The sequence below is a fragment of the Hemicordylus capensis genome, chromosome 1, assembly GCF_027244095.1.
Source record: "Hemicordylus capensis ecotype Gifberg chromosome 1, rHemCap1.1.pri, whole genome shotgun sequence".
Lineage (NCBI taxonomy): Eukaryota > Metazoa > Chordata > Lepidosauria > Squamata > Cordylidae > Hemicordylus > Hemicordylus capensis.
This window is the reverse complement of record NC_069657.1, coordinates 83,939,152-83,963,917: the sequence shown is the minus strand read 5'-3', so window position 1 is coordinate 83,963,917 and position 24,766 is coordinate 83,939,152. Positions and strand designations below refer to the sequence as shown.

At 43.6% G+C, this 24,766-nt stretch overlaps 1 protein-coding gene across 5 annotated transcripts in view; it reads right to left on the bottom strand.

Moving 5' to 3' along the window:
- Positions 1-2,094: 2,094 nt before the first annotated feature.
- The window catches only part of LRP4 (LDL receptor related protein 4), a 154,183-nt gene continuing 131,511 nt past the window's right edge, over positions 2,095-24,766 (bottom strand). For 4 of the 5 annotated variants that reach the window (XM_053277032.1, XM_053277038.1, XM_053277047.1 and 1 more), the window contains 12 exons: positions 24,296-24,521; positions 22,826-23,129; positions 19,415-19,633; positions 18,681-18,815; positions 18,379-18,487; positions 18,021-18,165; positions 13,570-13,683; positions 12,155-12,278; positions 11,836-11,903; positions 8,178-8,265; positions 6,460-6,601; positions 2,095-4,333 (listed from right to left, as the gene is read on the bottom strand). In XM_053277032.1, coding sequence (XP_053133007.1) covers positions 4,001-4,333; positions 6,460-6,601; positions 8,178-8,265; positions 11,836-11,903; positions 12,155-12,278; positions 13,570-13,683; positions 18,021-18,165; positions 18,379-18,487; positions 18,681-18,815; positions 19,415-19,633; positions 22,826-23,129; positions 24,296-24,521 — 2,007 coding nt within the window. In that variant the 3' untranslated portion in view covers positions 2,095-4,000. Of the gene's footprint in view, positions 4,334-5,898; positions 5,979-6,459; positions 6,602-8,177; positions 8,266-11,835; positions 11,904-12,154; positions 12,279-13,569; positions 13,684-18,020; positions 18,166-18,378; positions 18,488-18,680; positions 18,816-19,414; positions 19,634-22,825; positions 23,130-24,295; positions 24,522-24,766 lie in introns of those variants that run through there. The other variant, XM_053277058.1, reaches the window with a different exon arrangement.

The window sequence follows — 24,766 nt, the reverse complement described above, 5'->3', positions numbered from 1 at the left end:
AGCAGACCTGACCTAAGGAAACACAGTCCAGAGACAGGGGCAGCCAGAAAACTAGTGAGTTTTTGATGGAAACATACAGATATAATGTAGACTGAATGTAGTGAAACATTTAAGCACAGTTTAACTGTGCTATTCCAGTTCTGCAGAAGTCGTCCTCTGACCTTAAGTGTGTTATCTTGAAATGCAAAACATAGTTCATAAGAGAGAGATTTTAATCCAGAGTTTCTTAAAAGTTAAGAAATCAAGAGGATTTCCCTGTCAGCTAAAAGTTGAAAAAGGAAATGTTAATTCAATTGCCAGGCAGGACAACTTTGCCTCAAGACTGGCTGCCTTGAGGCGATCTTGTATGCTTCTACTCACATGACAACTCTCCTGTCGAATGTGTATGTTTATGATACTAAACATGTGCATACATGCACAGTATAAGAAACATCACCAGCAAATGTAAAAAATGGTGGGAGCAGCAAAGAAGATGATGTGGGAGGGAACAGGCAAATGTATGTTCGATCTGAAGTAGCCTATGAACTTCCTAGAAGGAACAGTGTCTATGACAGGGATGGGGAACCTTGGCACTCCTGCAGATGTTGGCCTACAATTCCCATAATCCCTAGCTATTGGCCTCTGTGGCTGGGGATTATGGGAGTTGTAGTCCAAAAACAGCTGGAGTGCCAAGGTTCCCCATCCCTGGTCTATGACAAGGATGTGCTACTCAGGACTGCTTCACACACTATGCACCAACCAATGCACTTGCCACTTATGGTGAAGACCTATGTCCAGTTCTGACACTTCACCACATCAACCCATATGATACATGTGCTTGAGCACACACAGTGTTTCATCCAATGTAGGGGGTGGGGTAGCCTCGCTGACAGACTTGCTACAGAAGGATAGCCATAAGGGGAGGGGGCATGCTCCATATAGCCCCCCAAAATAACTTTTTAAAAGAATTAACACACAACCATATCAAGCTATGCTAAAGAGGAAAACCTTGTGGGTGTTAATCACCTTTTCTTTTAACACTTGCTTCTTCCCTGCTTGATTATACAGCAGGGAGCAAGGAGATCCAAAAATGGCATCAGCAATGAGAACCTGTACTATATGACAGAGTGGTGTCACAGATATTTACACAACCACATTCTGTGCAGCACTCACTAATCACAAAAGAAGCATTTGCAAGGGTGGGGTGGAGTGGGGAGAATAAACAAAGAGTCTAGGGAAATTAAAAATTAAAAAATCACCATGGCCAGAGGGTATCCACTTGAGAGTCCTTAAAGAACTTAAATGTGAAATTGCCCACCTCCTTGCAAAAATATGTAGCTTATCCCTACTACAATCAGCCTCTGTACCAGAGGACTGGAAAGTAGCCAATGTAACACCAATTTTCAAGGGGGAAGCTGGGAAATTACAGGCCGGTTAGCTTAATGTCTGTGCCAGGCAAATTGATGGAGAGCATTCCCAAAGATAAAACTGTTAAGCATATAGAAGAACAGGCCCTGCTGAAAGAGAACCAGCATGGCTTCTGCAAAGGTAAATCTTGCCTCACCAATATTTTGGAGTTCTTTGAGAGTGTCAACAGGTGTGTGGATAAAGGTGATCCAGTTTTCATAGCATACTTGGAATTTCAAAAAGCTTTCAACAAGGTTCCTTATCAAAGACTCTTGAGAAAACTTAGCAGTCATGGGATAAGGGGACAGGTTCATGTGTGGACTGGTAACTAGTTGAAGGGCAGGAAACAGAAAGTAGGTATAAATGGACTGTTCTAGAAGTTGGGGTAAGCAGTGAGGTGGCCAAATTTGTCAATGACACCAAACTATTTAGAGTAGTGAAATCCAAAACAGATTGCGAGGAGCTCCATAGGATCTCTCTAAACTAGGGGAGTGGGCAACAAAATGTTATCAAGTGTAAAGTGATGTATATTGGGGCAAGAAACCCCCGCTTCACATATCTGCTGATGGGATCTGAGCTGTCAGTGATTGACCAGGAGAGGTAACTTGGGGTCGTGGTGGACAGCTCGTTGAAAATATCAACTCTATGTGCAGCAGCAGTGAAAAAGGCCAATTCCATGTTTAGAAGGAAGGGGATTGAAAATAAAACTGCTAATATCATAATTTATTCATGATGTGGCCACATTTGGAGTACTGTGTACAATTGTGGTCTCTGTACCTCAAAAAGGACATTATAGAACTGGAGAAGGTGCAGAGGAGGACAACTAAGATGATCAAGGACCTAGAGTACCTTACGAGACAAGGCTACAACATTTGAGGCTTTTTAGTTTAGAAGGAAGTACTTTTCACACAACGCATAATTAACCTATGGAATTCTCTGCCACAAGATGCGGTGATAGCCACCAGCTTGGATGGCTTTCAGAAGGGCTCAGATAAATTCATGAAGGACAAGTCTGAGGGCTATAGGCCACCTCCAGCCTAAGAGACAAGATGCTTCTAAGTACCAGTTGTAAGGGAGCAACAGCAGGATGACAACAGCTCTTGCCTGTGGGTTTCCCAGAGGCATCTGGTGGGCCACTGTGTGAAACAGGATGCTGGACCAGATAGGCTTTGGGCCTGATCCAGCAGGGCTGTTCTTATGTACTGGATGCAATTCCTTGCAACAGAAGTGCTATTCTGCCAAATGATATCTGGATCCCATTCAACAACTGTTGCACAAACCACATTTTCTGGAAAGGCACAATTTCTCAGCCTCCTGTCTCCTTTTACAGCATAGGCATGATAGGGTATATTTCTTACTTTTAATAAGGATAGATGACACTTTACACAGACCTATTAGCATGCCTCCTGCATTATCTATTTGCCCTCTCCTAACCCTACATATCCATCATCTCCCAATTGCACAGACCCACTTTTTGACACCATACTCTTATAGCTCAACCTGTACAGCAGGTACCAGAGGAAGGTGCAAGCAAGCCCTTTCTTCCACAACTTCTAAGGAAAAATTCTGGCAGAAAGGGTTATAAAAAGACTCATACTCCAGTAGCATGTTGGAGCTAGACCTTGCATTTGGAGTCAAGAGTACACTTCTTGTCCAATTCTATTCCAAACTACATAATGTTCACTTATGTTCCACAGGCTAAAAATTATTTTCAGTAGCACACATTTCCACAGGATGGACCTGTGAACTGGAATAATGAAGAGTTAGGATGTATACATATACCCAGCATTTCCTTGCAAGTCCAAGCTAATGGGAAGAGTCATTAAAAATAAAGAATTAGTCCCCCCAGGGAACAGGTACGTAAGTTCTAGCTGCAAAAATCAGAAATATATTTTAGGAAGGGAATAGGCAGTCTGGCATGATGAACTGGACACAGCAGAAGCAATGTCTATTGCCAGCAACAGACTCAGTGCTTTACCCCTTGAATGTCTCACACCCTATGTTGAATTTGACAATCGTTTCCCAGCTTGAAAAGATGGCAGTGATATTTTAGTGACCTCTGGAAAATAAATCCCAGCTGTATTTTCTCTTTCTGCATACAAGTAGCTGCAAATGTGACCTGTTGTTACATCACCTTTCTCACTTCACCTGGCCCCAGCCCTCTCAGCATTAATGTAGAAAGAATGCAGTGCAAAATCCAACTAGTGCCAATGGCCTCCAATTAAAAGGTCACAGGTATGAGGAACTCTGCTTTGATACGGCCACTGATAGTGCAGAGTTCGTGGCTTGCTGGTGCACCAGACCAAACGGAAGCTGCGTCAGACTCAGCCAAGAAAAGCTGTTGCTGAATTCAAAGTCACAACTTCTAGGAGAAAGGAACATATAAATTAATATACACATTAAGAGTGAGCCAAAAAGGTCTCTGGGTTATGTCCCACCAGCCACAAAGCACAGTCTAGCTCAGGCTCCTTGCCAAAAGGTAGTCTCTGGGCTCTATGTGACACAGAGGCTAGTCTTTGAGTTCCTCCTTGAATAGCAGGTTGGATCCTATCTCATCAGTGCGAAGGATGTCAGAGGAGGAGGAGGAAGAGGGACAAGTGTCTCTCTGTGTACTTTAGACGCCACTCTCTGTTGAGGGTTTACGTTGGTGCTTCCAGCCTGTGTCTGGGAGGGAGCCACGACGCTCAGGAGTAGTTGCTGCGTTGATGCTGCTGCATTCTGACTGCTCCTCCTGCAACAGTTGCTCTGTTTCAGTGTCATCCAGTGAACCAGAGCTGGCTTGGATAGAGACAGTATCAGTCTTCATGCAGACGTGGTCTCGGAGGATACATCCCCGAGAGCTCCGAATCTGTTTGAGGTCATCCCACTGAGAGTCATCACCAGACAAGAGGCATATCCCTTCTACAATCTTGATCTTTTCTTTGGTGTAGCTGTGATCAGGGACAGCCTAAAAACAGACAATAGCATAAGGCATGCAAAGTTAAAGAGCAAGCAGAAGCTGAAACAAGGAGGACTGAAAGACTATGAAGCTGAATCGCTGGCTGCAAGGCAAAACCGTCCACCCACCAACTCCTCACAGCTCCAGCCAGACTAGAGTATACCAGAGAAGAGAAAGGTGCCTAAAGAGAAAATGGCTCCAGATGAAGCAAGCCAAGCCACATACTACCGTGATATTTGAAGGGAGGGATTGTGGGAGGAAAAGAAAGCATTAGTAGCCTTAAGAAAATTTCCTTCTGATCCCAAAACACCATAATCATTCACATCGCAGGAATAAGCAGCATCCACTCATCAAAAAGGTCCCCTCCCACTTTGAATAACTCCACAAAGAGGTGGCACTAGAAGAAGGCGGGGGGAGAAGGGGCAATGAGCATTTCTGGGTGGGCAAGCAATGCCCCACATGTTAAGAGTTCTGAAACAGAAATGAGGGGGACTAAGTGTCTGAGGGGGTGCTTGCCCTGCCCGTCCATGGAACCACTCTTGACTCCGCACCACACAATATGCTTTCTCTAGTTGCGACAGTCCTTTAGAGGTCCGAAAGAGGGAGCAAAAATCCTAAAATCATGGGGGGCGGGGGAGGGACTCTTGCCCCAGCAGGTCACAACTGAACACCATGGCAACGAGGTACCCATCACAAATTATCCAACTCAAATGTATGCAAGCATGAAATACTTATTATATGTAATGTACTCTACTTTGCCTAATAGATTAACTGTTCTTTGAAATTCTATTATGATCTATAGATTTCCTCAACTGATGAAAAGGGAGGAAAATACAGGAGGTAAATATATTGAGGAGACAAGGAATAGCTCCAAAATCATGAGAAGCATGAAGAATAGAGAGCCACGGATAGAAACTGACAAAGCACTAAAGGAGGAGTTTGCCTTAAGATATAGTTCCAAAATGGCCAGAAGGATAGTTTCTTACTATACAGCTTTTAAGTCCACTCTCTATCCAAACTTTGTTCCAAGCAGCCCACAAGAAATGTAGTGGAAGCAATTGAGAAATATTGTTAGATGGGACATGAAAACCAAACCTGGTTAATGCAACATAAAAGATTTGATGGGCATAAACCTTAAGAAAGAATCACATGTCAATCATACCAAGAAAGATGGTAAAACATAAAACAAAGAAACTCTCATTTAAAACAGCAACAACACAATGAGTCGAACAGGGAGGAGAGAAGAGTAATCATTTAAGGCAATGGAGACTTTTCTGTAATCAGCAACTGTGCTTCACCATTTCCAGAGGTATTCTTTGGTTGATCATGACTTGGGGGTATAAAGTGTTGTTGTTGTTTTTAAATCCTAAGCAGTATAGAATTACAAAACAAAGGCAGAGATTAAAAAGTCTCCACTAATTAAAGCTCTCTTCTTTCCAAGCACACAAACACAGCAAAAGTATTTCAAAGGCATACACATATACACAGAAAGTCAGCCAAGCAGCAAGTAATATAGGAGAGTGTTAGATCACTCAGTACTGAAGCAATAGGAGAGGCAAAAGTCACACAAACAGGGCAGTGATACCTGATATGAGGCTGTGGGCAGAAGTCAAAAGAGGAAAGGTGAAAGGCTATCAGAGGGGTGAGAAAGGTGCTGAGGAGGAAAGACAGGAAAGACTAAATGCTGTAAAACATAATGGCCAATCACTTGACCATCACCTATAGCCAGTACTGCCAACTGTAATAGTTAGCAGACTTTATCTATTCCCTCCCACTGGTGGCCCATCTTGTTTCCAGGCACATCCTCTGCCACAAGACCACACATGCTTACTGAATTATAGTGACCACCCAAAACATTAGGAAGTGGGTTGGAGGATGGCACCTTTGGACATCAGAATAAACTAGGAGCCTTGTACATAACTGTGTCCCAAGACAAAGGGAAGCACAAAAAGAAATTGCTGGTTAACCAGGACGAGCTGTATCAGTGGTTTTCCAATAATGTAGGTGAGGGATTCTTTTTTTTTTAAAAGCATCTGTAACTTTTACCTTAGAGCCAGGGCAAATTAGACATAATTTGGCTTTTAAAATTGTAGCAGCCTGATCTTGGTTTACAAAATTCTAAAAGCAGCTCTTACCTCTTTCTTAAAGCATAGTTGGTTATACATGGCTGGTTTGGGAACTGTTTCAATCTTCACCTCTTGGGTAGATGTCCGGTAAGAGGGGTTACTGTAAGTAAGGTTACCCAGACCAGGATCTGTGAACTTTGATTTCTTGTGCCTGCAGGAAAACCATAGTCAAAAGGACAAGGCACAGAAATGCCACAATTAGCAAATTTTATGGCTTAAATTTCACTCAAGATAGAGAAAAAATAGTGATGATCTGCATATTTCCCTTTCATCGAGCACCATGCATCACTTCAGTTGCCTATACAATCATTAGCACACCACTGCAATGTGTAAAACACTCTCATTAATGCATGTAAAATGTTCAGACTGTGAAGGGCCCTATGAATGATCCAAACGAAGACATGTAAATTTCGCTATATTCCTATGTATGATTCTAGCACTTTCTAGCCAGCACTTTCTAGAGGGAGAAAATGAAAGAACACCTATTACAATTCAATGTATTCTTCATCACTCATGGGATCGATGCTGGAATTTTCCAGAGACAAATGGGAGAAGAGCTGTCCACTGCCAGTAGCATAAGAAAAGGCTGTATTAGCATCATAGCCATTATTGTCTACTAGTATTTTTAAGCTCGTTAAAATAACGGGCGCTAGTAGGGTGCCCGGGCCGGACCCGCCCTCGTTGTCTCTCCGCTCCCTATGTACCCTATGGCGTACTTCGTGGAGAGTTTCTGGGTAGGGAACACTGTCCTCACCGGCGCCTCCCCTCTCCCCACCCCGCAGGGCTGAGGGGGCCGTATTGTGTCACGCACAATGGAAGGGGAGCGGGGTGGTGGTGGGGGGGGAGAGGAGAGGAGACCGGGCTTCGGAGGCAGGGCGAGCTGGGGCCGCCAGCGACGTCCCTTCCCTGGCTTCTGCGCCATCTCCAGGGCAGGGCTCGGGCATGCCGTTGTGGTGGTTGCTGCGGCGGGTGCAGCTTTTCTACTCTGGGGAAGGGAACTCGCCGGGGACCCACCAGAGGGGGCGGCGGCCCTTGGGGCCAATGCCTGCTGCTCCTGCTCCTGAGGAATGAGGTGCCGGACTTCAGGGCAGTGCCGGGGTCCTGCTCCTTAGGCCAGTCTCGCCGTGCGGCTCTTGCCGGGAGCGCCTCGCTGAGGTTACTGTCCCGGGTGGGGAGAAACCGGGGCAGCTGCTCCGGCGTCCTGGTAACTGCTGCTCCTGCCGCCGAAGGGGCTCGCTTGGCGGGGGCTTCGATTCGAAGCGACCCATCCCGAGTGGCAGCGCCTCGCAGTGGGGCAAGGTTGCATGGGATTGAATGGATATTTGGGGATATCAGAGAGGGAATGAATATTTCTGCCCTCCCCGGTCCCCGCTCCTCCTGGACCGGGACCCAACATGGCCGCCTGGTGCCTGCGGCCGTATCTCCCTTGGGCGTTCTGGGCATGCGCGGAGCGCATGCCCAGAACGGCCGAGGGAGACACGGGCGCAGAGACACGGGCACACACCCAAGGCTTTTATTATAGAGGATGGTTCTAACTCCTTTTCTTACTCCAGTAAGTCTTTAAGAATACCATCACTCTTCTTAAGAATACCATCACTCTGTTACAGACTAAAACAATTATTTTTCCTAGAATTTACTGCATAGTAAGGAAGGTCAGAGTTTTGTTGGAAATGTAGCCAAAGGGTGACTTCATATGGACAGACATGGAAAGAGGCTGAAGAAATTACCTGTATATAATCACAGCACCAATTAGAAGCAAAATGATCAAGACACTGAGAAGGCCTCCAATAATGTAACTGACATGCAGCCCTTCTCCTGAAAGAGGACAAAAGTTAGATAAAGAATAATAATTCTTGTGCCACAGAAATAAGTTTGCCTTTGTAAAAGTCTGTGTGTACATGTTGTGAAGTAACATTCCAAAATATTACAAAACTGCCAGAGATGCAAGATTTGGGCGGTATACAAATATGTTAAATAAAAAAATAAAATATATCTATCAATAATACTTCTTGTCACACTTTTCTTGTTATGCTCATGGCACAAAATAAATGGTCTCTGTTGACCAAGTAGTGGGTATCCTGTCTGATTTGTTCTTTCCCATATTGTAAAAAAGTCAACTTATTTAACAAGTTATTAACATAAACAAACTTATTACCATCGTTTGTCCAATTCTGTGCACTTATTCCTCTACATGGTTAACAGACGCTTTAGCTAATACATTGCCAAAAGAATATATGCTGCTTTCAACAAACTTAGGAACATTGCTAAATGGTTTAAAGATATGGATTACCATATTCTATCTTTAACCTTTCTAACAATGTTCCTTCAGTAGAAACTCACTTTACTACATCCATCATATCTTCAGGCAATCTGTATTGGCTTGATTACAACTTCTGCAAGTACATGAAATATTTTCAAGCATTTTCATAATTCTGGAAGGAGCACAACACTGATGCAACAATTTCTGCAAGTTCTCCAGGGAGCACCTTGGCCCCTCCTTACAGATGTATGCCTACTGTGAATTTGAAATTGCACTTATCTTTACACTTTTCTTTTTAAAGATTTCAACTGCCATCAAAATTCCTTACAAAAGCAAGAGGCATTACACCCTTTTAAAATTTTGTTACGTTTTTTGTCAGATCAAAATTTCTGTGTACCATTCCAGGGCATTTCTTCAATGCTTACAAACCAGGAGTCAAATTCAAAAAATATTCAAGAAAAGTCCTGGAATGGATCTGCATGTTGCATCCTACATCGTTGTGGTTATGTAATGAGGCTACCATATGTTATAAGAAAATAGTTCATAATTATTTAACATCACATGACTCTACTAGAGAGCTCATTAAGGGGGTTGGGTTGCCATCAATATGCTGCTTACACTCAGCTCTACCCACTTATGTCAAGGAAGCTCTGAAAGTTTTGAGCAGACATCTGGGGGTGATGCTAGACTGGATGAGGGCAAACCAGCTAAAATTAAATCAGGACAAGACAAAGGTACTCCTGGTTAGTAGGAAAGCAGATCCAGGTTTAAGTGCATTACTTGTTCTGGATGGGGTTGCACTTCCTCTGAAGGATGAACTTTGCAGCCTTCGGTGGGGGGGGGGAGGGGGTCTTCTGGACCTGTCTTTGCTCCTGAATAATCAGTTGCAGCCATGGCCAGGAGCACCTATGCACAGTTTTGCACAGCATTTATACTTTGTAATTTCCTCCCCTTGAGGATCGCCTGGCCTCAAATTAGTTGTTCTTTCACAGGCACAGGGGCGTAGCAAGGTTGGAGTGGGCCCAGAGACAAGATTTTAAGATGGGGGCCCCCCCTCACTGAAGCTCAGCTCATGAAGTAAAGAACTCTTACATGAGGCTGAATAGTGGTAACAAAAAGCATAGTAAAAACACACACACACACACACACACACACATATATATAAAACCTATGTGCCACAATAGAACATCATCCTAAATTAGTTTTAAAAAGGTTTTGTAAATTGTGGACGATGTAAGTCATTTAATGATACTAGAGAAAGACATGCTGTTCTGGTAGCTCCAGGTCTTAACACTCACATCAATTTCGGAGGATGAACACAACTGAAGGAAGCCCGGGTAGGTGTGCCGCTGGGAGAGTCAGTCATGTGACTTGCCGGGGGGAGGCAAGGCAGTGGGCCCCCAGACAACTGTCTCCCCTTGCCCTATTATAGTTACGCCCCTGCACAGGCAAATTAAAAGATGCTCCTGTTCCACCTAGTGTTTTTAACCTGAAATAATTGTGGTCTGTTGTGTATATTTTCTATTGCAAATGGTTAATGTATTGTTAGGTTTTAAATGGTTGGTTATGGTTAGTGTATTTTATGGCCTATTTTTAAAACTGTATACCACCTTGAATTTCAGTTTTTGGAAGGAGGAGATATATAAAGCTAATAAATAAATAAATCTGGCTGTGACACTTGGGGACAACTTGGTTTTCTTGCCATTTGGAAATCTTTATTATATATAGGACTATATCCCAGTGATGATATTTCATTTGGTCTAAATTATGCTTAAATTGAATTTGAAAAACTGAATTTGATTAAATTTCTTATATGGTATTACCAGAGGTGAAGTCATAAGTGAGAGGTGGCTTTGAGTGATAAATAGGGGAAAGGGGATTAAAATTCTGGCAAAATATTCATTTTCATTGTGACAATTAATGGACGACCTCCAGACTAACCACACACCAAAGTTTCAGTCAGGCAAGAAGGGCAGTTTTTTGGTGATCCTTCCTTCCCTCGGCAGCTTCCTGTGCCTTCCAAAACAATGTCTCTGAGGGTTGGAAAACCCTCAAGGAGACAGGAGTTACTTGCTGCTGTGGCAGAACTGAGGAGTAGGCCACACCTAATTAGGCAAGTGCTAACACAAATAGGGAGTGGGATTTCTAACTAAGCTCTAAAGGTTTCAGAACACTGCCAACACAGATTCAATGCATGACTGCACAGAGACCACAAAGAAGAACCAGTTATTTAAAGTTCTGCATTAGCAAGATCATGTACATTTATCTCTAATAACTCAAACTTTCCTTCATTAATTTTATATCCTGATATCTTCCCAAAGTGTCCCAAGCTCTTTATCATGAAGGGGTTGATTTCTCTGAGAAACACAAATCATTCTCTTCCTGATAAAAATCCTGGAATGCTTTGGGAAAGTAAAAGTAAAGCGTGCTGTTGAGTCGGTGTTGACTCTGGCGACCACAAAGCCCTGTGGTTGTCTTTGGCAGAATACAAAAGGGGTTTACCATTGCCTCCTCCGGCGCAATATGAGATGATGCCTTTCAGCGTCTTTCTATATCGCTGCTGCCCTATATAGGTGTTTCCCAGTCTGGGGAACATACCAGCGGAGATTCAAACCAGCAACCTCTGGCTTGATAATCAAGTCATTTCCCCGCTGCACCATTAGGGGGCTTTATCAGGGTATAAAACGAATGAAGGAAAATATGAGATAATGGTGTATACCTAGATGATACAGCCAAGCCAATAACTATCAGAACATGATCTACATAGAATAAGGATGGATATACGTGACCAGATTATCACAGTATCTGGACACACAAGAAAGTGGTGGTGTGATTGTTTTACTACACACAAATATCTCCTTACCACATGTCAAGAGTTACTATGTCATTGCAAAGTTTCTGAAAGCTGGTTAAGCAGTTGCAGTGCAACAAGTTGGCAAATACATAAAGCAAAACATACAAAGCAAATACATGATTATAGCTGGAGCCAAAATAAGCCTGGATATATTCAACCCACATTCCTGGTTTACTAAAATTACAGTTGTGAATCATTCTTGTGTTCTCAACATGCTGCACAGAAAAGTCTGGCACAGGCTGGGACAATGGAGGTTAAAAGGAGAACTGACCTGTAGTTGCCAGCACAGCTTCATTTGCCCGGCTGCACAGGTCTTGACCAGCCTCTTTGCCAGAACAGCTATGCAACAAACAAAAGTACAAAAAGGTCAGCTTTCAAGAGAAAGCGCAGTCAGTCATCCTGCAATGCACTGAGCCAAGCAGAGATGAAGTACAGGGGATCGACTAGGCATGGACTGTGACAATAGCTCCTTTTCCTACCTGAATATGATCTCAATTCGGCATTTTCTAGCCACTTGGGGCAGAGAAGAGAGACTGGACGCCACCTCCCCTTTTCTCACAACTATACTTTAGATCAGCAAAGCCACTTACTTTCCTTCTGTTGTTTCCAAGGAAGTATGGGGCTTGGTTGTTGAAGAGCCTGCTTTACCAGTGGTAGTCTGTCTCCTTTTGCTTGCATAAGTGGTCTCAGGAACTGGAGGCCCCATACCAGGAACTATATGGAAGAGAGAGGAAAACAGAACCTGAGGCAGAGGAGATAATTAAGCCCTATGATGTTTCAGAAATGGGAAAATTAGCAACCTGATATTTCAGTAGAAAAGGAGGCAAAATGTTCCTTTTGCAGTCCAACTGTAGTCTACTAACAAGCATACAAACACCGCTAAGCAGATACAAGGCCTCTTCACACAACCATCAACATCAGAGTAGGAGGCCTTGCACCCTGGTTTGCATGGTTGTGTGAACTCATGAAAATCCCTCCCAGCCAGGTTGCTCAAAGCAGGATAGCCCAGCTTTTTTACCCTGCTCTTAATGAAAGCAGGAGAAGAGGAGAGCTCTCCTGTCTTGCTTTTCTGGTCGTCTGGATCCATTTATGTTTTCCGGAGGCTACCAGGAACTAGCAGGCCTGGAAACAATAAAGTGCTGTGGCTTCAGGGGCAGCCATCCATGAATGTGCCACTCTGCAAACCACACTAGGATCCTATACTTTCAGCCGCTTCAGCAGGGCTAGGCCTGTCTCCTAACCCTTTGTGGCCCATCAGAGGGCAGCTGCTAGAGGCTTTCCAGTCTATTGACAGCATAAAGCATTCTGGGAAGGTCTGAAAGGCCCTTGGAGGACTCTCTATGCTTCCAGTTCCAAATTTCAGCAATGGATGCCTCACCTGGCTTACTTGTGTGTTTCCTGGGTTGGTTGACCCAAACCGAGGTTCTGATCATCTATTAGTACTAGGGTAATAACTCTCTAACCTCCCAAAATCCACCCCCCCATATGGTCACGCAAAAGGCCCTAATGTCAGAAGTGGTTTGCTGGGCTGCTAGAACCTGTATAGCAGCATCCAAAGATAAAACAAGAGTGTTCTTATTTTACTAATCTGCAATTTCCCCCAAAACAAATCTTCAGTGCTATAAACAGATGTATTGTAAAAGTTACTGCTCACAATACACATTGAAATAAATTAAGACACTTTGCACTGTATTCTCCTGAGACCCAGAGAGCTAAAATATGTATCTGGGACATCTAGAGAGAGGGGGGAATTCAAAGAGAAATTTCAAACTTACAAGACAGCCGAGCACATGACAGTTAAGAGAAGACAAAATAATGGTCTTGCAGGGAGGCATTTGAATGGCAAAGTATGCCCTGCCAAGGAGATATTCTGCAGTACTTGCTGTTCTGCTATCTGAAGTTACCTTATTTAAGAAAATAAAGCAGCTCCACTTACAGCAGTGCAACTCAAGCAGGAATATAGATGGTGATTAATGCATGGATGCCTACAGCCAAAACAACTTACCAGTGGAGCAAGGCAGCCCATCTGGTTCATCTGGACATGCGCAAGCAAAGTCAGACGCCCTGGCAAAGCAGAGGTGGGTACAGCCTCCATTATTCACTCCACAAGCATTGGTGCCTAAAGGACATAGACAAAACATTTTGCATGGAACAGTATCATTTTATTTGCCCAACCACAGGGGCTTCACATTCTTCCCTGCTAACCGAGCAAAGAGACACCTTTTAAAGCGGTGATTCTCTTATATTTAGCAGGGGGAGAGCAACTGGCCCTATCCAACCCCAGCACAGCATCCCTCCAGTGGGTGTTGTTGGCATCTGCCTTATGTATCTTTTTAGATTGTGAGCCATTTGGGGACAGGAGACCATTTTATTTATGTATTATTTATTTTTCTATGTAAACCTCTTTGAGAACTTTGGTTGAAGAGTGGTATATAAATATCCATAGTCGTCGTCATAGTAGTTCCCACCAATGGCCAGATAGTCAAACACAGTGGTTCTGATCAGAGCCTGTCATCCACAAGACTACCAGCCTTGTAATCAACCAAGGAACTAGATGCTGGTGAAAATCAATCGGCAATGAGAAGAAAGAACCACTGTAACAAGCAGGCACTGATCAGCCCTCCTTTCCGCTAAAGAGTTAACCAGAAGTGAACCCTTTCCTGACTGAGAGGCGGTGACATCTAGGGATCAGCCACTCAGCACATGGTGGGTGGGTTCTAGAGGGCCATTAGGCAGGAAGAGAGAGTTCCTTTGTGAAGAAGAAGCTAGGCTGGAGGAGAGAGCAGGACATGCAGCCAGGGGAAATGGCTGCAAAAGGGATGACTGCAGCCCTTGGAAGATAGGACTGCAGGGACTTGAATTCTCAATCCCGGAGTTTGGGGTGAGTTCAAGGAAACCAGGGTTTTCTGGCTTCTGGAAATTTAGCCTAGGGAACCGTTTGCTAGTTAGTTTGCATAAGAAACTTATTTTTACTTTCATGTGCCTTGCATATCCTTACAACTGTCCTATGGTGTAACTAAGCTAGGAAATGCTGAGCCTGTGCCATTCCATCAGGGCACTGCAAAAGTCTCTGTAAACCCTTAATGGTGCTTTTTGTATTTTCTTACATCTATGTTATTTGCAACTGGGTAACCACAATTTTAAAAATATGTTGCCCCAATATCATCTGAGGGTGTTTTTTGAAGTATTCTTGAAGCTACTGAGTGTTCCTTTTACCTGTAACTAAAAGCTGAGAAAGCCTCAGATGAAAGCAATCTGTAGTATTTTGAATAAAATTTATTTTTCTTTTTGTTCTTTGCAATTTTAACCAGCCTCTTGAGTGGATTTTTAACTCAGGAAAGGTGGACTGGGAAAGGGCTTGCTCTGGTGCAACACACATCTACATTTGATTGTTCAGCAACTCTACCAAGTTTTCTCATCATGTGTAGGCTTGCACGTGGGAGGTTTTTGTGTACTTTTCCAATAGTAAAGAGAAGGAGTGTCTCCCTGGAGATTCACCCAAATCTGGTGTGTGTGGGTCAAACTGTAATAATTAGGGTGTGGTTGCAGCAAATCAGCTACTGGGGATACAGGGAAGTTTTAAAGGAACAGCCTTTGTGGGTGAAAGTAAGAGAGAGGATGATTCAGCATTTTTCTTCCCCTCACGTGAGCTTGCTCTAAGACAAAGGCTGGGTTAAATCCATACAACGACATTAATGCTACCAAATGGAGACAGCACACTTGCTCTGTCACCATATGTACTATGACACTCAATATAGCCCTGACTTCAACTAAAGAAATATGGCCTGTCCTTTATCCTGAGAGCAAAATATGCCCATTTTATACTCTCACATTAAACATAAATGTGATAGCCATAAACAAGCTGGCATCAGTGTGTGAATTTCATTGTCATTTTTTGGATAAGGTCTTTAGTGGTCACTCATTTTAAGTATTCTGTGTTTGCCAAAGGATAAACAATTCCCTCCTAGCTCAACAAAAGACCCACAGAATGCATAAATCTGCACAAGTTATTCCAAGCAGTGCAAATGCTTATTGTTCGGCAGTGTCTATGCATGACTCTGATATCTGCTTGCACCAAGAAAATAAGACCTGTGACAGGCATATCTACAATTCACATGCTTTGTTGACCTTTAGAAGGTGAATTAACATGGGGGAGGAGGGAAATGATGGGACAGACTGAAACCATATTCCTAGAATAGCATTTGTTTTCTTTAATGCCATTCTTAAAACATTGCATATTGAGTCTTCAGGCATTCAAAAACTGGGCATTACGTACTGAGGCACAGGGGAATGGAGCACACTGGCTAGCCACAGTCCCCAGAACCAATGCACTCTATAGCCACACTCCCTGCTGTCACCAAGTTGGGTATTTGTCTATGGAGGTAAACACTGAAAGTTTCTCCTTGTGGCTTGGAAAAACATGCCATGCCACCTAGTGTTTCAGATCTTGGGAAGAAACTGCCCCGAGTTCAATGCTGGCCTCTGCAGATAAGTGTAGAACATGAACAGAGCAGGCAGAGTGGTTCTGGAGCACAGGGCACCAGGGAATGGCTACCCAATATGCCTGCATTCCCCTGCACCTAGGCACAATCCACCCAGTTTTTGAAGACTTATGACTATTAATGTACAACTTTTAAAAAGTGCTGTGGCTCAGTTTATCACCTTGTAGTGACAGTTAAGTCAATATTTAGCAGGCATGCATTTACACTCTCTTGTTTTCCCTAACTGATTTTATGGCTGTTATTCTGATTCTTTTTAAAAACATTCCTTTTTTGATACTGGAAAATTATTGTTACATTGAAAATGTATGCAGCTGCTACAGAACGCCAATATGTTTTCAGGGGCAGATCTGCAGTGATAGGCAAACTGGCTTGCAGAACAGCATATCTATTATACTGGTTTTCCATTAAGGAATCTCCAGTAGGCTCTCAGAGAACATCATGGCTTCTCGGAACACAGACCAAAATAAACAAACTAATTGTATTTGAAAGGCTCCTGCTAATAGTCTTCTTCATCTTTAATGCATATCAAGAAAGATACCCATATTCCCAGGCATTTATTCACTTGTGGGTTTCCTCTTATTCTCTTAATCTGACATGAGATTTTGTCTACAGCTAAAGAATCCTACATTTTGTTAAACCAGATTGATGGGATCCTAGTTCAGCTCCCAAGAAATCTTTCTTTCCAGAAAAACCTGCCTCCTATTGGATGGAAAGGAAAGCACATTATTGTGCAGACCACAAGATGGAGTCAATTAAGGAGAAACACTAGAACCATGATATGGGTATTCACTTTACCTTATAATGCAATTCCTCCTCACTCTGTTTTCTATCACAGAACCTATTAAAGTTTGTGCTTTCTCCAAGCCAAGAAGGAACTAATTCAAATGCTTACAGAAACTTATGGCTGGTACTGTTCCTTAATAAATGGAGTAACATGCCTGTCATTATGACAGGAAGACTGTTAAGGAGGGACCTTAAGACTGCAGGGACCTCAGAATGTACATGGGGATAAATCTTTCTGAGTTCAGCACAGTGTACCTTTGCATTTCTCCCATGGGGACCCTGTTGGTGGATGTTGGGATGCCCAAGCGTTAGGAACAGTGCACAAGTTTTCACTATACTACATCTGTTGTTCCCAGCTACAGCAGTTCACTTGTCAGACACAGGAGCACATAGCAGCCATTCATTTATATGGGAAGCAGTAAAAGAAAACCAAGGAGCTCTGTGGGCGCCTGGAGTCGAAATCGACTCGAGGGCACACTTTACCTTTAAATGAGTGCAGTCAGGAACACCACTGGGATAGAAGCTAACCTGCCCTTCTCAGTGTCTGGAGTGATGAGCAGGTTGTGCCCCTTTTCAGCTGCATCTCAGACTGCATCCCATATACTTGGTCCCTTAGAAGTGAATGGGAGCCACTAAGGACCAAGCGAGCCAGGACCTTTTATCGGAATTGTCCCTCTTTGGGTTTGTTTTTATGTGATAGAATCTAGGAACGGTATTTTTACTATTTGGATAGATTTGCTCGGTGCTTTGTAAGCTTCTCAGAGAAGGTAGATAGCTTAAGGGTACAAGGGAAATACAGAATCATCTGTAGCATATGTCAGATTTTGCCTACTAGCCTGAGTGTTGGTTAAACAGTGTGGGTTAGTAGTAACTAATATTTCAGAATGATGGATCAATTCAAATTATTTCTTTTATTCCTGTTCCTTATGGTAAGCCCATACCATACAAAGCCCTCACCCCAGTATCCAAGTCACCAAGATAACTTCACAAGAGGATTCCTAATATTATCCAAGTATCTTTCATATACTTCCTCACCTGAAACCAGAGAGGAGCACGAAAGGCACATGTGAAGAAGGTAAAGGGAATTTTTTGGACTGCCATTTTTGAAGCATCTATTTAAAGTAGATATCATTTATGTGCTCTAATTATACAACTACTGTGGCATATATACCTGTTTGCCTCTGAGGAGAGACCACAATGATATCCATAAGCCCTTCAACATTGGCTAACACTGTCTCCTTATTACGACCAGAATATTTGTCCACTCGCTGGATAGATTTAGTTTGCCAGTCTGTCCAATACAGCCACCTGTCCTGCTGCTCAGAAAGAAAGAAAAAGCATAGGCATATTACAGAAACCTGTTCGCAGGAGTCCAAAGCAGGCCCTTCCTTCTTCCTCAGAACATAGAAGAAGCAAGAATGAAAGAGGAACATACCAACTCCACCACCACCACCAACTTGAAAGCATACTATTTCTTTGGAAGCTCTGCTACCTAGAGATATTGCAGCATTTGCCAAACTTGTCTGTACCTGAGTCAAGGCAAAGGGATGTGACACTTGGCTGACCAGCACCTGACGCAGCTTCCCATTGAGATCGGCACTCTCTATGCGGTCTAGGTGAGCATCCACCCAATAAATCCTAAAAGCACAAGAAGGATAGAACTGAAACCAACTTCCAATGCAACCACCCACTTTATACCAACCTATTCTCCCTCCCTTCCCCCTTAAGTATTGGTGTTGTGCCCTGATTCAAAGGAAAGGCTTTCAAATACGGAGCATGGAAAGCCTCAACTCAACATTACTGGCTACATCACTGACCATGTCAAACTGACCTCCTAGTGTCATAATCCAAGGTCAATCCATTGGGCCAGCCTAAGTCAGTGTTAATCAATATTTTACGCTCAGAACCATCAGAGTTTGCACGCTCAATTTTAGCAATGTGCCCCCAGTCTGTCCAGAAGAGATATCTGAAGGAAAATAAATGAAATGTGGAATAAGACACACACACATACATACATATATATATAACTAGGGTGTGCTGTTTGGAGAGGGAGGACAGAAAAGTTTTGCTAGTGTTCTTTGCAGGTGTGTGGTTCACACTCGCATTTAGCAGCAGAGCTACTAATGAGTAAGCATCTGCCAAGCAAAACAGCAGGCTAGACTCAGTGCTTCTGAGTAGATCTGCTGGCTGTGAGAGTTCATGACCTCCTCTTGGAAAACATGCCTCCTCCAACTAGTGGATCAGCTGAAGCCCATCCTTGAGTGCAACAAACCAGCTGACTAGGCAGGACTAATTTCAAGTGTCAGACACGAAATCTCCTGTCCAAGGTCTAGCAACCCACCACCCTGCACGCTTAGTTATGGATATGATTAGAGGCAGAAGGGCTACAACTAGTTGCTTGAAATAAGCCCTACCTAGACAGCCAAGCTGCTATTGATGATGATGGGCCAATTAGCTGGCTGGAGGTGGAGCCTGCAGTTGCAAGGCAGACCTCTTATTTGAGAGCAATTCTTTTATATCCTCCCTACACACCTTTCTGTACTTCCTAGTTGGCCTCTGACTTACCCCTTCCTAGGAAAGACAGCGATGGCTCGGGGCTCATCCAGACTGTTGTTAATTAGCACTTTCCTGCAGCTGCCATCTAGTCTTGCAACTTCAATTGTGTTGCGCCCTGTGTCTGTCCAGTACAAGTTTCTTGCCACCCAGTCCACTGCCAGGCCATCTGTTGTCTTCAACCCTTGGCCAATAACTGTTTCCATGTTGCTGCCATTCAGATCTGCTCGCCTAGAAGAAAATCCCTACTATTTATTTATTTATTTAATGCATTTATATACTGCCCCAAACCAAAGTCTCCGGGCGGTTCACATTCATAAAACAACAATACAAATAAATAAAACATTAAAATCAATTAAAACTCCAAAAAGCTGCTTAAAACAAAAACAGTTTACAATATTTAAAATTACAAAAGCTAAAAGGCCTGGTTAAAAATATGAGTCTTCAAAGAGCTTTTAAAAACCGCTAGAGATGGGGAGAGTCTTATATCAGCAGGAAGCAAATTCCAAAGTCTCGGAACAACAACTGAGAAGGCCCGTCCCTGAGTGGCCACCAAATGACTTGAAGGTAGCTACAGACGGGCCTCCCCTGACAAACGCAGTGGACGATGGGGATCGTGCAGAAGAAGACACTCTTAAATACCGTGGGCTTAAGCTGTTTAGGGCTTTATAGGTTATAACCAGCACTTTGTATTTTGCCTGGAAATCTATTGGCAGCTAGTGTAACTCCTGTAATATAGGAGTAATATGTTCTCTTTGAGATGACCTGGAGACCAACCTGGCTGCCGCGTTCTGTACTAATTGTAGTTTCCGGACTACGTACAAAGGCAGCCCCACATAAAGCACATTGCAGTAATCAAGTCTGGAGGTTACCAGCAAATGTACTACTGTTCTGAGGTCATGTATCTCAAGAAATGGACGCAGCTGGCGCATCAACCAAAGCTGATAAAAAGCACTTCTGGCCACTGCCTCAACCTGAGAAACCAGGGAGAGGCATTAATCCAGAAGCACTCCCAGACTGCATACCTGTTCCTTCTGAGGAAGTGTGACTCCATCTAGAACAGGCAGGTCAATATCGTTTCCCGAGTAATGACCCCCCATAACAAGTACTTCCGTCTTCTCTGGATTCAGTCTCAGTTTGTTATCCCTCATCCAGCTCATTACCGCCTCCAGGCAAGCATTCAGGGAGGATATGCTTTCTCCTGATGAGGTTGACATGGAGAAATAAATTTGGGTGTCATCAGCGTACTGACAGCACCCAGCACCAAATCCCCAAATGATCTCTCCCAGTGGTTTCAGGTAGATGTTAAAAAACATTGGAGACAATATGGAGCCCTGAGGGACCCTATATAAAAGCTCAAGTTCTGAAGAGCAACAGTCTCCAAGCAACACCATCTGGAATCTGCCTGAGAGATAAGAGCGGAACCACTGCAAAGTAGTGCCTCCTTCACCCAACTTCCCTCAGACATTCCAGAAGGATACTATGGTAGATAGTATCGAAAGCAGCTGAGAGATCCAAAAGGACCAATGGAGTCACACTTCCTCTGTCAAGTCCTAATTGTAGATCATCCATCAGGCCGACCAAGGCAGTCTCCACCCCATAGCCCGCCCGAAAACCAGTTTGAAATGGGTCTAGATAGTCAGTTTCTTCCAAGGCCGCCAGGAGCTGGGAGGTTACCACCTTCTCAATCATCTTGCCCAGCCATGGGAGGTTGGAAACAGACCTGTAGTTATTAAACTCTTAGGGGTCCAAGATAAGCTTCTTAAGAATAGGTCTAATAATTGCCTCCTTTAAACAAGGGGGCATCCTACCCTCCCCCAGAGAGGCATCAGTAATTGCCACCAGGTCCTCCACAACAACCTCCCTGCCAGATAGTATAAGCCACGTCGGGCAAGGATCAACTAGGCAGGTGGTAGGACGCACCGTTCCAAGCAGCTTGTCCACATCCTCAGGAGTCACAAACTGAAACGGATCCAGTTTATCCACACAAGAGGAGTTGCTGGATACCTCTGCATCTGATACTGAGCTAACCGTGGAATCGAAGTCTAAATCGGCTCAAATACGAGAGATTTTGTCCATGAAAAACTCATTAAAAGCATCACAGCAGGCAACTGATGGATCCAAATTTTGATTCAAGGGAGCAGGGGGTCTTACTAGCCCCCTCACAACCCTAAAAAGCTCTGCTGGATGTGAGTTTGTAGAAGCAATATAGGCAGAAAAAAAGCGCTTCTTTGCTGCACGTATAGCCAGAGCATAGATCTTTAAGTGCTCTCTATGGCGTAATCTGTCGGATTCGAGTCAAGTCTTCTTCCACTTGCGTCCCAGTCATCCACCTTGCCACTTTAGCTCCTGCAGATCTTCCTTATACCAAGGAGCCATTTTTGAAGCGGGTTGGAGAGGATGCTTAGGAGCGATCACATCTACTGCCCTGGTAAGTTGACTATTCCAATTTTCCACCAGGGCATCAACCGGATTGTTGGCTGAGCCAACATTAAATCCAACCAAGGCTTCTTGGAATCCTATTGGATCCAATAACCTTCTTGGACAGGCCATTGCAATAGGCCCCTCACCCCTGCAGAGGTGGCACATAACTGTAAGTCCAACCTTAACCAGATGGTGGTCCATCCATGACAATGGGGAGATCACAGGAGTCCCCACCCATGGAACACCACTCTGATCAGAGTGAAAGACCAGATCAAGCGTGTGACCAGCAGTATGTGTCGGCCCGGAGACCACTTGGGATAGGCCCATAGTTGTTGTGACCACTATGAACTCCTGAGTTGCTCCAGACAACCTGGTCCCGAAGTGGATGTTAAAGTCCCCCAGCACCGCAAGCCTGGGGCCCTCCAACACCAAATCCGAGACCCGGTCCACAAGCTCAGTTAGGGACTCTAACAGCGGGGTGATCGGTACACCAACAGAAGTCCCAATCTATCTCTGGTCCCCAAACATAAGTACACACACTCAATATGATCAGATGTTCCAGGCTCTGACAGGGATTCTGGTAAGGGAGATATACCACAGCCACTCAGCCTCCCCTAACCAAGTCTCAGTAATACACACCAGGTCAGCCCCTTCATCCATGATCAAATCATGGATTACTTCAGATTTATTTTGGACTGACCTGGTGTTAAAGAGGAGCAAGGCAAGGCTCTGTGGGTAGTTGGCACTGCTCCCCAAGGTCAAAGAGCTGACAGGGTAGCCAGAAGGGGAAACAGCTATTAAGTTTCTGATTGCCCTTCCCCTGTAACGGCCTGCTGACCTGCCAACATAACTTCTTCTATTATTCATTCATTCTAATAGAGAATGAAAAACTGACTACTAGAATATCTCATTATAGCACAGACTCCAAAACACAAAGAACAGCGCAGTAAAAGGATGTAATTCATTACATACATAGACAGGAAACTCATGGGGGCCTACCTGATGACATCCAAGAAAACATCTGTGTAGTAAATCTTGCCATCTACACTGTCATAGTCTAAAGAGATAACGTTGTTCAGCTCTGGGACAGGGACATAAACATCAGTATGATCACTAGTATCTAGTGAGATACGCCGGATGGAGCCACGGCTTGAAAAGAGCAGGTAGGTTTCAGGAGAAGGATCACAGGTCTGCTCATCTCTCTTCAGTTGGATACCAGTAGGGCAAGCACAGGAGAAACCTCCAGGGTGTGGTAGGCAGAGATGGGAGCAACCACCGTTCTTCCTGCCACACTTGTTAGCACCTTGGCAGAAAGGAAAGGCTAATCTAAGATACTGTTTTCATGTAGTCAGTATTAAATATTTCCAGCATCATGCAAACCTAATTCCCAGGAAAATAATCTAATAAATCTATGGACCTTTATCAGGGCTTCCTATCCAATATACCTGAACTCCTTCTGCAGAGTCACAGGAGAAGCTAGAAGAATTCGTGGAGTAAGGATGTGTCTTCAGAAAGGAAACCACACCAGGACTTAATATGTCTGTGAATATCAGAATACTCTTGACCTCCCAAAAGGCCAATCAACAATGTAACTGGCAGAGGATCTTCAGCTGGCATTGTTATTTGACATCTCAATGGGAGCAGAAATGCATTACCAAACTATGGGAAAATCCCAGCCTTATGAGGACACAAGACAACATGTATTTTCTCGAATAGAAGACAACTCTGAATTTAAGACAACCCCCAGGTTATATCTGTATTTATGCAAAAGGAAGAGGACACTGAATTTATCATGACCCCACAATTTCTAAAATCAAAGAACTTGGAAAACTAGTCTTGGATTCAGGTAAATATGGTAGCTTCCAGCACTTAAATAAAAAAATAATAGCAGAAATATGATAATATTGAACTGTAAGAAGCTGGCTCATATTCATTAAAGGCATGCCAGTATTTTACAGGTTCACATATAAGTAGAATTTTTAATGCTTAAGTAGCAAGAAGGCAATGAAAGCAAGATCTGAGAAAAGGCAAGGAGGTCAAATGAGTATACTGACTTTAAAAAACAAAAACCTCAAGCCTTGAAGAATAATTATGTATTACTGTTAATTTGCTATCCAAAGTGATAATTCTTTCTCTTTTTTCTATGGCACAGAAAAAAAGCATTCAAAATATGCATTCAGTGTCTGCTGAAGCTGGGCCCATCACTAGCAGAAGCAGTCTTCTTCAGTAAGTAGGTTAAAGGTAGGAAAAGCTACATTTCTGTGTGTCAGCCTGGAAAGTGGGGAAGCATCTTAGCAACAGCAGCGAGTGGGACTTGGGGCATAGAGGAGAAGAGTTCCGTTTCTTCAACATGGAGTCCCCAACAACTTCCTCTTCTCTCAAAAGAGCCCCCATAGTGAAAGTTTCTAAAAGGGCTCTCTAGGCAAGTTTTGAAGTTTGCACTGGCTTGAAGGAAATCTAGACATTTACCAAGTGGGCGCTCCCTGTCAATTGCCTGGATGTCCATCAGACCAGGCAGATTTGACCTTACTAATATGACATTGGCACCAGTATTCTTGTCAGCCCGGTGTATGCTGCGTGTTTGCCAGTCAGTCCAGTATATGTAGGAATCCAGTAAAGCAAGGCCATAAGGGTGCTGCACTGGAGAGAGCAGCGTGCGGCGGTTTGCACCATTCAGGTCTGCAGCCTCAATGCGCTAAAAGGAAAAGAGAGATAATGAACTTGTATTTCCTTTTCCAAAGACAACCTTCCCAAAACTGAAAAAGAGCCTGAGAAAGCTCCCATGCTACCATACTCTCAAGGTTGACTTGCACATACATTATTTATTTATTTATTTTATATACCTTCCGACTCCAAAAGCTCTAGGTGATTCACAAAAACAAACTCAAGAAAAATAAAACAAACTATTAAAAACAGCAATTTAAAAATTTAAAATATTCA